Genomic DNA, 13,029 nt, shown 5'->3' with positions numbered 1-13,029 from the left:
GCGTTTTGTAAATTCACACACGGCGGCTTCCATTTTCAAATATACACGTCACGCCCATTCAAAATCACGCGCGGCACTGCGGGATTCAGTGTGCCATACCTTGCGTTTCACCCCGCAACTACGCGCGGGGGCGCGTGTTTCTCCGCATGTATGTGCGTGATCCGCATGAACGCGCGTGGATGCATTTTCAGTGTGTTGGACTATGCGTGTTTTCCATACAAACGGAGATATTTACAAGCAACGGAAAAAAACGCATCCACGCACTACGCTGCATCATGCGGGGCAGTGTGATAATCGCCTTAATGGATTTCAGAGAGATCGGGAGTTGGACAATCATTAAGAAACTAAAACACCAAGTTACACTAATTTATGTATATTTTCTAAACATTTAAGAATTAACACTTTCCAACGCCGATATGGCTTCAGATATCATTTAACAACAGTTTTCCTTGAGGCTTCTCAACTACCTCCCCGTCCTTGTAGATCAGACGGCCCCGGAGGTAGGTTTCTTTTACAACACCTTTTAACTCTTTACCGATGTATGGAGTTAACTGAAACAATAAAGACTTTTTAATATATCTTTATTTTTATAGGCACAGGAACCCTATTTGTGCATTCTTCACTCAGAAAGGCCGCATTTTAAAATGTTCAGTGTTCCACCATGTACAAGTTCTACCTAATCAGATTTTGTAATAGAACATGAGTATTTGAATTTTGTTTAGACTGTACCAACTTATCCCTTGCTTACCCATTCATACTTAATTACGAAGAGATGAACTATACCTTTATAAGTAACAATTGTAACATTATGTAACTGGAACGCATAATCGTGATTCCTATTGTAGAGTAATTAAGCGAGAAGCAAACCTCAGTAAGTAATTAACACAACTATGATTCACTGTTTAAACTGATATAATTGAGCTGTGAGTAAATACAAAGAACAGGTGTGCTCATTTCAAATCATTTGATATTACGATGTGCCTACTAGGATTTGTCTATTAGGTATAGTTATGTCTCAAACTCGTGTAGCTATATACTTATGGCAGTTTTTTTTTGGTGTGAGTCTAGCCTTTTCCCAACTTTGTTGGAGTCGGCTTCCAGTCTAACCTAAGTAATTATTTTACTTAAATGTGTATTTGGTTTTTACGATAGGTATATATTTTTTTCTCATTAGGTACCAGAACTTCATTATCTACATACACTATAACAAAGTTGTAAATGTAGGTAACAAAAGACCGTAAATAATATAGAAGATCATGTTAGTTTCAGCCTTCATCTTCAAAACGTCATACCACAATATGAAAAGAATGAGGTAATATGTCGGTTTTCAAGTTATTAAATATGTATAAGTAACACTTTAACTATAATACTACTTACAATAGGTAAGCAAGACGTCATTCTCATTTATCATATACCAAATTTACCCACCAGTTCATGCATTATTATGTATTCTGTCGGTCGACTTCTTATTCACAGAGAAAGATTTGTTTATTTTTCAATAAATCACTAGTTCGTTCGTTCGTTTAGTAGCAGTAATATCTCATCTGAAGATAATGCAACAAAGAAAATTAAATGCGTATGCCTTTATTTACGATATTTAAAATTTATCGTTAGCTTACCTTATTCTTGTGTCGTATTATTTCAGTTGTGACTGTAAAGGTCGCTTCAGGGTCAAAGAAAATGAGGTCAGCATCAAGGCCGGGTCTCAGGGCTCCCTTGCGATTTTGAAGGCCGCACAGCTGTGCTGGCCCTGAACTCATGTATTTACTGATCGAGGCCAGGTCGAGGCCGCGGCTACTTGCTGCTGTCCAAAACAGGGACAAACCTGTGGAAGTACGATATAAATACCTACGTATCTAAAAAGCTTTACTCCTTATACAACGATAAAATTCTCCTTATTATTATATTGGCAGGTTGGATGGATCTAAGATATCGGCTAAAGAACTAGGGGATCATTTTAAGCTTACCAAATTGTACTGATGAAATACCACCCCAAGCCTCTAAATTATTTGAACATTTTAGATCTGGAGTGCAAGGTGAGTGATCAGACACGACTAGGTCCAATTTGTCTTCCAATAAATATTCCCACAATTTTTCCTAAAACAGTAAAATTAAATTATTGACCATTCTGCTATTATATTTACCTTTTCAAGCGAATTTCTTTAGTTGATGTAAAATAATAATGATATGTTTGTGCGCCTGAAAAATGCCATTAGCATCGAGTTGAGACTGGCTGCTTGCATTTTTGGCAACGGATTAGGCCACCTTTAAAGTTTTGACAGCAGTAATCAAACCTCTTTTAAAATAATAAAAAAGCTGCTTCTTTTTCAGTTACGTCAGTTATACCTTGTTATTTTTATCCCTAATAGGAGGTGCACACTTGTATTCGCTCCTTCCTTTTGGGATCTGATCGGCACTGAACGTTAGGTAATGGTGGCAAGTTTCTGCGGTGACTCCGGCGCGCCATGCCTCGTGTCCCTTCGCCAGGCGGGTCTTCCGCGCCTCCACCAGCAGAGGAACCACCTCAGATGAGGACACGTGAACTATGTGCACGCGTACGCTTTTGTGGGAAAAAAATAAATAATAAGGAATAAGACTTAGAAGTAGGGCCCAATATTTGACTTTATCTCGCTCCATTTAATCTTTTGGTGTGATCTTCCGACTTTCCTGAAATAATCCTGAGTTCATACCCTTGAGTGGGTCGTCTAAAACAAAATGTAAGTAAATGCTACTGTGAAGTGGAATAGGTAGAATAGGTACAGTGAGTGAGTTTTGCATTTTAATATTTAACTGCATTCATCTTTATTTTTCTTTCATTAAATTAGCAAATATTAAAAAAAAAAACAAATGAGGCGCGTGTATGGCACCTCATTTTCTATGTTCGAATATCGAGCGAATTCTCTTTGCGAATAGATAGACTATTCGCAAAGAGAATTGAATGAAAATTTTTTGATTCCAAATTCAAATGACATGACATGCGTTAATAAGTAGTTAAAAAAATTAAACGTGCATTGAAATATTATATTATTATTCATAAAAATAACTTACTCAGTTTTGTCAACAAAATCTTTAATTAACGAGACTGCGTTTAGTTCCATTTTGGAAGGCCTTGATTCAAGGTATGTTTGATATTCTTCGGGGTCTAAAATAAACAAAAGAATGTCTTTACATATCGAAAATAAACCAAAAAGTCAAAAGCAGGTAATCATTTTGTCTTTTTCGTAACTTGGTTTTTTATTTCTTTCTATCGTCCTTCTAAATACAAGTTGACAAGCATACCTTTCTTTTTGATTTTCTTTCTGGTAGGTGGAACATCATCTTCAAGTTCTGCATGAAACTGAAATGTATTATAGATTTTGAATGTTAAGGCGAATGCTTGGACAATCGTCTGTTACCGAGCAATTCAAAATAAGATACTTTAAAAAAAATTACCGCAAGTACAGATCCAGTACCCTCTAAAGCTGCAAAGGCCTTTTCCAAGTCTTCAGGCCCAACATTAGGAAATTCGTCAACTCCACTCGGACAAAGGAAGCATTTGAAACCAACTACGCCAGCCTTTACGAGATCCCGAAGTGAATCCTGAAATGTTAAAAAAACGAATCACTTCTGGTTCTTAAAAAATGTATCTAAGTCAGAAAACTTTAAGAAAATAAAATAGAACGCCTCAACTATATGAATTTTCAACGGGAAGTAATTTGTCGTTACCTAGGTACGGAGTGAATAACCCCTAGCTTGGAATAAAACTTGATATATTTGCATATTTTATCGAATTCTGTTAATCCTTTGGTAGTTTATGGTCAGTTAGCCTTAATATTATGGTGCCACAGATCTCATAACATTTAAAACTTGTTCTTTTACCCAATAATGGCTAAAATATGTGGATTGAAAAGGAAAATAATGGTTGTGTTATGGCTATACAAAAACTTCGATCGTAAACCCTTACCTACCTTTTCATGTTAGATACCTTATTTTATGTAATTGATATTTAAGGTATTTTAATCGGGTCAAATAATACCTATAATTAATATCTGGCACCCTGATGTTTCGAAATCGATTCACCCAGTGGTCCTATGGGGCTTATTTGTTTTACTGTTTTTAAGGATATACGAAAAAACATATTATGATAAATCCTTACATCGTTTCCGACAATGACACCTCCCCAGAATCCAACGTCGACAAAGACATTTCCTTCAGCGGCAGATGCTTTGGTTTTCAAGTTTTCCAGGGTCGTAGTCGGTGGAATAGAATTTCTGAAAAGTGACAAGATAACGTGTTTTACATTTTTATAAAATACCCACAAAAAATAATCAATGGCTGATTTACCTCTATTTGTATTGGTCACTGATCCAATACCAATCTAAACGAAATCGCTATCTTTATCCGAAAAGTGAGCGCAGATAGGTTCTATCTAATCTATGATAAAATAGATAGGAGTAGGACATGTGTGGGATCTGATAAACTTTCTCTAATAGGTATGCGTCTCTAACGTGCCTTCATTTCGTTGTTATCATTTTATTTAAGTACATATAATTTTTTTTTTTAAGTATTACATTGAATTATGGTACCTATCAGTGTTGCTGATGGGATAATAGGTGACAGCCGAAAACTATGAAAAATCGATTATGGAACAATCGATTTTCCAATCACTATTCCATCGATAAGGACACAGCGGCACAACTCAAAAGTAGGGTAATGTTTTATCGGTTATGAGTGAACTACGATTTGTTAATGGGGTCAGCAGACCAAGATTAATTTAATATTGGCAAAGAATATTTACTCCATAAAACTTTATGCAGTATTTATGCAGTATTTTTCTTTATGCAATAGTTCCAATATAAGTCAATTAATTACACAGTACCTTGAACAATGCTTGTCTATAGTTGAGATGATGAGATCGTATGAAGTTAATACCTAGTTAATTACTGTCGCGTGTCACAAGCGATAGATAGACAGATAATGGCCTGCACATTAGTATACATACATTAGGTAGGTACCTAACCAGTCGGCATCGTTGTCGTTGGAAACTATTTTAAATTCGCGACAATTTTCCTACTTACCTAAATCTTCCTACATCACCTACCACATCCCTAAAACAGTACCTTTAGCAAAATTATTAACCAGTTATAATAATGCATTGTATTTACAAGGGCATGTCGACAATAGTGGTGATGCCGCCGGCAGCAGCTGCGCTGGTGGCGGTACGGAACCCTTCCCAAGCTGTGCGACCTGGCTCGTTGACGTGGACATGAGAGTCCACTACACCAGCCAGCAGCGCCAGCTCCCCACCATCCACGACCTGAAAACATGGGTAATAGACTTCACTAAGCGTCACCATTTAAAGTATGCAGTTACTTTGAAGAGTTTATCTGAAGACCGGTCCATGACGTAACATTTAACAATTTGCCTCGTTCACGAGGTCAATTTAGCTATGTATCTTTTGAAAATATACGTAGCTACAACAAGTAAATAAGGTCTTCATTAGCGGTATCCAACAACAATGCGGCTTAGAATAAGTTTTATTTTTTATCGACTTCGTTACACATCGTCGGGATGCTTGGTAAAATCTTTGAAGATTAGTTTCCAATGAGGAAAACGCAACGTGAAAACTTGTTTTTAAACTACTGCAAAAAAAGTGATAGGTACCTTAATTTTCCCATCGCTATCAGCAACAATTTTATCTGCCTGTTCCCTAGTGACAATTTGTTCGATGGTCCCGCGCTCGTCGACCAGAACTCCGCCATCTGACACTCCGCTATCAGTGACTAGACGTTTGCTCAAAAACAAGTGACGGTCAGGCAACGCCATCGCAACAACTCGCAACAACTATGCTAATGGAACCAACTTAGCGTCCAATAGCAACGCGGTGTAATTCACAACTAACTATTGCTCTCATGACCACGCGCTAGCGGATTCTGTTATCGAGAAAACTTTGTGACCATTGTAAACAAACAAATGGATGATAGTGATAACGATGACGAAAGATGTTCGATACGAGTAAAGATGTTTTGTAAAGTACTTTAAGCTGTCATTCTGTTTTTTTAGGAGATAACAATTGATTTAGATGTGATTTTTTTTTATACTTTTGGAACACGTTTCTAAAATTTTGTTTTTTATGAATAATATGGATCTGACATAATACTCTAAAATACAGCTAGATTAGAACGATATTTTCAAAACTGACGTGCCTACGTAGAAAAAGACTGTAAGCAGGAAAGTTTGATCAAACCTCAATGGACGATGAGATTGTCGGCCATAAAATCATGTTAGTATGTTGTGTTTTTTTATAACCATTTTGCTCCCGACAGTTTCCATTAAGAATACTCATGTCACCAGCGTATTCATAAATATTCATTTCGGTTACCTACATGAAAAAAGAGTGCCATCTTTTTTTTAAGGTAAAATTTGAAAATTAAAAATGTATCTGAGGGATTGGTTGAGTAAAATAAGCGCGATATAGGTACTTACTAGAATTTCGCTAGTTGCATATCTTATGTAAGAGATAAGTATAGATACATTTTTTAAAAATCACATGGGAGGCCTCGATAGTCAATTTATAGATACGATCGATCTTTATCATGGTTGATATCTTCTTCGATTCGAATCTCACATCAATAGAAAATCATTCAAAAATCGCTAAACAAAAGCTTAATTTTTTTGGACCATGATTTGCCCATTACACTAAATAATACTGATTTACAATGAAGTGATCACTACAATAGATCGTTTTGGTTTTAGATAATTGAATTTTAAACTGTGAACCCATACTGAGCGTGGGCGCGGAGCATCTGACACCGATGTTGACGAATCATACAATAAATGCCAACGGCCCGCCTTGAACTTCGCCTTGAAGTCGAGCACGCAGCACGCGGGGTGCTCCCGGCCATCGCCCGCCACCACCAACCCACCCTCGCTACTGCATAGGTACATACATTGCTAGTGTACAAGTACCCAGTAAACTGTAAACACATACCGGTTCCGGTTTGTCCTGCTCCAAAAGGGCAGGATGATCCAGATTCCGAACGATCCCATTAATAACATAATAATAAAAGTCTTGTTCTAGCACCAGCTCATTACACGCACACAGGTCTACATCCTTAAATGCTGATAAAAACAAAACAAGCAAACTTCCTAAGAAGCTAGGTCACTCGATCTGGTCAACTTTGAACGTATGAAAACAAGGGCATTGCCAATTTCAGGGTCCACTTAGTTCGTGAGTGTACAGTTAGGTGGTGAGCTGCTGGCGACAGCGGCGTGCCGGTAAACAATGCGAGCGACATTGGCGGCAAGAAAGGAAGAAACGCTCCTTGCATAGTAATGACGGATGAGCCCGGAGCGCTATCGCACCGCGACACCACGTATGCAAGCACTGCCCGTGGCCACACACCAGCTTACGTTCTACAACAGACATAGCATTACAAATAGTGGTCAAATGCATAACTCATCAAACGTAACGTAGAAAAATAAGAAATAAGTTACTAATAAAAAAGAAGTGTAAATACATGTGCGTTCATCATTTTGGGTATGAGGATAATTTCTGTAACATACTAAACAGCTTGAAGACGATCTCTCTAAGAACATAGTTACACTTCAAAAAGTGTTACATGAAGTATCAGGAGTGCGCGAGTTATTTTCAATGCTATGTAAGACCAAAGCTCCGTGAAATGTGAAAAGCGTAAACGTAAGAGTGATTTACTGAGTGAGGCGTTATTTTGAAATAAACAACAAGATAGAACATTTCTGCTGCATCAGGACTAGGCAACAGGTGATTATAATATTTCATATTATTACTACTCACTGATACTTTGACCAGGGGCCCGATTCTCCTAATTTTACTTAAGCGACATACGATTCACGTTCGATTGAGATTCAATCCCGACTCGATTACGATTGAAGCGTATGTGGCATTCCGCTATTTTTTCTTTGAAATAAACGTTTTTATCCTTTTTCTGTCATTTAATAATGAATCATTTTGTCTGCAAATGATTAACTATTGCAATATGATTGTAGAGCAAACTACCGTAGGTATAGACCAAAATCACCAAAATAGCAGACCAATCGCAAACCAATCGAATGTCGTTGGAATACGATTGGTCTTATATTAGTAGCAGAATGCCCGATATGGTTAAAAGTTTTAACTTAAAACTGCTATTGCGATCATATTCCGATTCGATTTCTATGCGATTTTGACATGATTAACTTAGGAGAATCGGGCCCAGCTCGGTAATTTTTGCCGATCAGAGTTAATTTTTTTATAGGCCTTTTGAAACATAATATTGTCGAAAAATATTTTTACATTATGTACCTACGGTAGACCGCACATCAGTGGTAACTGTCATGCACCTTAACTCAATAGTAATAAGTACGATTTTCCTATAAAACTGTTACCACTGACCTGAAGTTGACTGTACCTACATATTGGATTTAACCCTTCAGCAGTTATAATTGACGTTTTACCAAATCTTAACGAGATCATGATTGGAACTGGATCTTAAAACAGGTTCATATAAATTAAGTTCATGTTATACAAAGCATCGTTGTAAACAAATTATAATCGTTTTAAAGACTGATGTAATTTAAAAACCTCATCAATTATATTGATTGAAAATCTAAAACTAGTCTAGAACTACCTGTAGCCAAGCTACTTATTTAAACGCAACTATCGGACCAATCTTACAGCAGAAATTATGATTAATAATACCGAAGATAAACTTGTAAATCCAATTGAAAATAATTAAAAAAAACTAAACTGGAATGGGGATGGAAAGGAATCAAATTATACCTCACAAAACTCATTTATTTTCGATAAAATATACGATGAACATACAGGGGGTATGTAAAATAGCCAACAAAAACTAGTGTGCTATCTATACATATAATAAATCTGTAGAAAAGTAATTTTTGTACATTGAAGAAATTGACAAAAAAAATAGCCAGCATGTTAAAGGATAACTAACAGAACCCATTTCCATCATTTTTGTCATTTTTGTCTGTTTGTCTGTTTGTCTGTTTGTCTGTTTATCTGTTTATCTGTTTGTTCGTTCGGGATTCACGTAAAATCTACGAATTCAATGCAGAAAATGCTTATATACAAACATTCTGCGTAACTTGGGGTATTACTTAGTTTTTGTTTCATCGAAATCGATTCACTCTATCAAAAGATATGATTAATTTTGTGAATTCAAGATGTAAAATATTACGACACGTAATCTGTTTGTCAAAACTGTACATTTGAATGTTGTACTTATATTAGCTGATCGACCTATTATTAACCTTTACACAGAAAATCACACCTTCATAAGTAACTTCGGAAGAAAAAAAAATATGAAAATTTTGTTTAGCCAAGGTTAAAGTAGCTCCATCTGTGGTAATCTGTGTTAAATAAAATACATAAAATTTGTCAAAGGAGCGAGGTGGTAAATGACAATAAATTACCACACATTCTTTATAGAGGATTATTATTTCAACAGATGGAGTTGTGTATTTTCCGTAATTCACCATATTTTAACACGTAGTGTAATTTTTCGATAGACATTTCAATAGTGTTTGTCAGTTTGCCGTGCCACATCAAAATCCAATTATAATTATTACCTTGATGAAAGGAAAATTAATAGTTCTCAGCCAAATTTAAAACGGTGCCATCTAAATTATTTTTGAACATTATGTCAAAATGATGACTTTAGTATAACAATTAATTATCATTTAAAGTTACAGATGGAGTTCATATCAGGATGTTTTCATAAACATAGTTTAGCTTATCTTCCACTGTGGTGGCCTTAAAACAAATTACTTTGAGTGAGTAGTATTAAGTAGACCTTAATTATTTTTTCTGATGCAAAATATGTAAACTTAATCCTAGAAGAAAGGAGGATCTGTCTCGCAAGCGCTGCTAAGCGTGAGGTAGGTATGTAATGTAGGATTCTGTAGCTTTAAGAACAAGCCCAGATACAAAGTGCAGATAAGAAATGGGAGCTTTCTCGATTTAATACCATACACACGTAAAATGCTTTATGAGTCTGAAAACGTACAAATTGCGCGTCGCATACCAGAGACATGCTTACTTTCAACTTCTGATCGCAAATACACTGGTCACGATTACGAACAGTCTCAGTAAGACCCGAGCCAAGTCTAAAAAAACACCTTTTATATAAAACTACGTTTGATGTCATTCAATCACAAAGACAGAATTGTTTTCTGTTGCAAATCCTATCCACCTGTATCCTATCCTAATCCAGCATGCATTGCAGGTGTGCATTACACAAAAACCAATGGTATCCTATTCGAGAAGTCAAAGAGTCGACCTGCCAACGTCAGCTTCTGCGCTAAGCAAGTGTTCTTAATAGTACCATCAGAATTACATTCATCGTTGAATGAGGTGAATAAATTTTCAGAAACCACAATAACAGTAGGAGCCAAAGCGTATTATCGCTTCATAGAGCTCTGATTGGCCCCAGGTGACCAAGTTAGGTCTGATTTGTTCGTTCATCAGATCTTTGAAAGTGTTTCGGTGGATACTTACTGTCGTCCTGTGTGACACAAAATATGGTATATAAACGTCCTCCGCAAGAGCGAAATTTTCCCGGTGTGCGGTAGTGACGCACAGTATACAACACTTATGTTTCTTTCGATTTGCTGGCTCCACCAAGAAATGACAAATTGCAAGCGTACATTTTGAAAATCTTGGCAAAGCTGCAGGTTTCAAGTACGAACACATGAAGTGGACTCTCACAGATACGTACATTTTGTCTATTCGTGAACTAATGCAAACATTTCGGTGGAGTCCCGGCTTAGGCCTCCCACATTAGGCGCGATCCTCGGGCGTGTGAGTAGCGCGGGCGCCGCGCGTGCGTCGCGTTTTGCTGCCCTGCGGCATTTACCTACAGCGCGCTCGCGGCGCACGCGCTGCTCTCCTTGACGTTTAACTGCTAAGGCGTTTAGCGGGCGGCGGGGATAGCGGGCGAAGGGGTAAGAACGCAACTCGAGCGCCGCGTGCTCGCCGCGAGCGCGTCGCTTGCACTCTTCACACATGCCGCAGGGCAGCAAAACGCGACGTTCGTGCAGCGTGCTCGCGACGCCCGCGCTACTCACAAGCCCGAGGATCGCGCACGCCTAATGTGGGGTCAGCCTTACCATAGTGAGTAAGTGCACAGAAAATCCCCGTCATACAAGTGTTTCTCCCCAGTAGTGAAACTATCCTACCCTATGCGCCTGCTGATGATGATGACTCATTTTATCATCCATCCAGCTATTCCCCAACTATGTTGGTATTGCCTTCCAGTCACCGAATCTGTTTGAGTACCAATATTTTGCTTGGAGCGACTACCTATCTACCTATCTTCAGTCCAGTCTCACTACACAAGACGATATCCATGGTGAAACTGACAGACTTTCTGGCTTCTGATTAGTCGCAGCAGCTGCAGAAAATGTACAAATGACAGCTTTGTCAGACTCAAAGCATATAGACATAGATTATAACTGTTTCCTGTGAAAATTACTTACGCACCATACGTAATAATTTTCCAAATTGGCTGACTAGATCCAGAGATATTCACAACGTCACAAACTTTACTTCTTTTGTTTAGATAAATGGTCACATCCACAACACAACCTTGATCAATGAATCTATGCGACTGCTAAGTGCTAATCCTAATTATACTGTCACGTGAAAGAATGCACCTACGGGATAAGTAGTATTTTGACTATTCTATATTGCCTACGCAGACGAAGTTGCGGGCAACAGCTAGTAAAGATTAAGTATAGCCATAATAAATTATAAATAAATGATTTATAAGTATTTGAATGATTAAGTTATTGTAATATTATTATTTATTTTATGTACCTAAATATTTCATCGCGAAAAGTCAATAACCAGCATTGTGGATATTATTATTCAGTTTCTTTCTTGATCCATTCATTTCTTTTATGTGCGGCTCATTAATTTTATTCGTTCTGAATAACGGTTACATATTATCCGTTTATATCATAAATAAGATGTTATTTTATGAGATAAAAGGGAGTGCCATCTTATTCAATTTGATGAAATCATTGGAAATATCCTGACAGGTAAATGCGAGAACTAGGATTGCTAAAACAGTTTAGATGATATGGAGGCTTGTAGAATCTTGGAGACCCTTTCATTCACGCGTCACTCTCTCACGTGGATCCAAATTTTCAACTCCCTCTTTTCAATCGGTACAGACACGAAATGAACTTAGTTTACTTTCTCAATCTTACCAAACATTTTTTTGTTTGTTTGGCTCCCTAAGTACAGAACCGATTTGATAAATCCTTTCATTCTTCGGAAGCTACACTCTTACCGAGTAACATAGGCTATGTTTTATCCCGGTACGGGCAGTAGTTCCTACGACCCGACCCGGACCCGAGTGAAACCACGGAAAAACGGCTAGTAAAAAATTACGCCTCCTTTGCAACTTTATTACAATATGCGTAAGTATATTTATTGCCTATAAATACTTTTCAGTTAAATTCATTGTCCTACCTGTCGCATTCTGTAAGGATGCGAATGATAAAAGATGTAATAAAGCTGGTAAAGGCGTTGACAGTCAGGTGGTTCTATTAATAAAGAGCTTTTAAAATTTGTTAGGGTATAAATAAAGCTCATGTAGGAACCGGTAGTGTAAAATAATACATTTTGTATTCTCTTAGGGTAACCACAATTTTTCGTTTGAACACGAACAAACCATGATATCGGTTGTGAATAATAATCAACCTGTTAGGTTAGTCTTTTAAACAGGATTTTATGTAAGTACTTATTTATTTTTAAAAGCATTACTTAGTCAAAATGCCGTCAAATGATTTTTTGATAAATTGTCGGCTAACTTTGAAATTAACAGATATTGTAGACTTGAAAATATAGATTGTTCATACTGATGATGGTTATCTGTCACCTTATCAGGAGCTTTGTAATGACTGACCAATCTATCGTTCTCGATCTCATGTTCCTCTACAGTAGTTGTAAGACATGTCTCCAAAGATGTGTGATTGTTGTGCACAAACGTGGGTGCGACGCGA

General features: G+C 37.2%; 1 protein-coding gene across 1 annotated transcript; it reads right to left on the bottom strand.

Annotated features, from left to right (window-relative positions):
- Positions 1–357: 357 nt before the first annotated feature.
- LOC110370008 (allantoinase) lies at positions 358–5,920 on the bottom strand. Its single transcript, XM_021325693.3, has 10 exons — positions 5,644–5,920; positions 5,145–5,296; positions 4,136–4,250; positions 3,433–3,579; positions 3,280–3,337; positions 3,049–3,142; positions 2,347–2,560; positions 1,968–2,097; positions 1,620–1,825; positions 358–551 (listed from the first exon to the last, which is right to left on the bottom strand). The coding sequence occupies exons 1-10, from the start codon at positions 5,803–5,805 to the stop codon at positions 423–425; spliced, it is 1,407 nt and encodes a 468-aa protein (XP_021181368.3). The 5' UTR covers positions 5,806–5,920; the 3' UTR covers positions 358–422.
- Between the last annotated feature and the right edge of the window lie 7,109 nt (positions 5,921–13,029).

This window comes from Helicoverpa armigera, chromosome 9 (genome assembly GCF_030705265.1).
Source record: "Helicoverpa armigera isolate CAAS_96S chromosome 9, ASM3070526v1, whole genome shotgun sequence".
NCBI classification, from domain to species: Eukaryota; Metazoa; Arthropoda; class Insecta; order Lepidoptera; family Noctuidae; genus Helicoverpa; species Helicoverpa armigera.
The sequence above is the reverse complement of the archived record's forward strand: the minus strand, read 5'-3'. Positions and strand labels throughout refer to the sequence as shown.

Coding starts and splice junctions, on each gene's coding strand:
- LOC110370008 (XM_021325693.3), bottom strand. CDS start 5,805: ATGGCGTTGCCTGACCGTCACTTGTTTTTGAGCAAACGTCTAGTCACT. Junction 3,338..3,432: donor GTACTGGATCTGTACTTGCG/GTAATTTTTTTT, acceptor AATACATTTCAG/TTTCATGCAGAACTTGAAGA. Junction 2,098..2,346: donor TTAGGGATAAAAATAACAAG/GTATAACTGACG, acceptor TTACTGTTTTAG/GAAAAATTGTGGGAATATTT.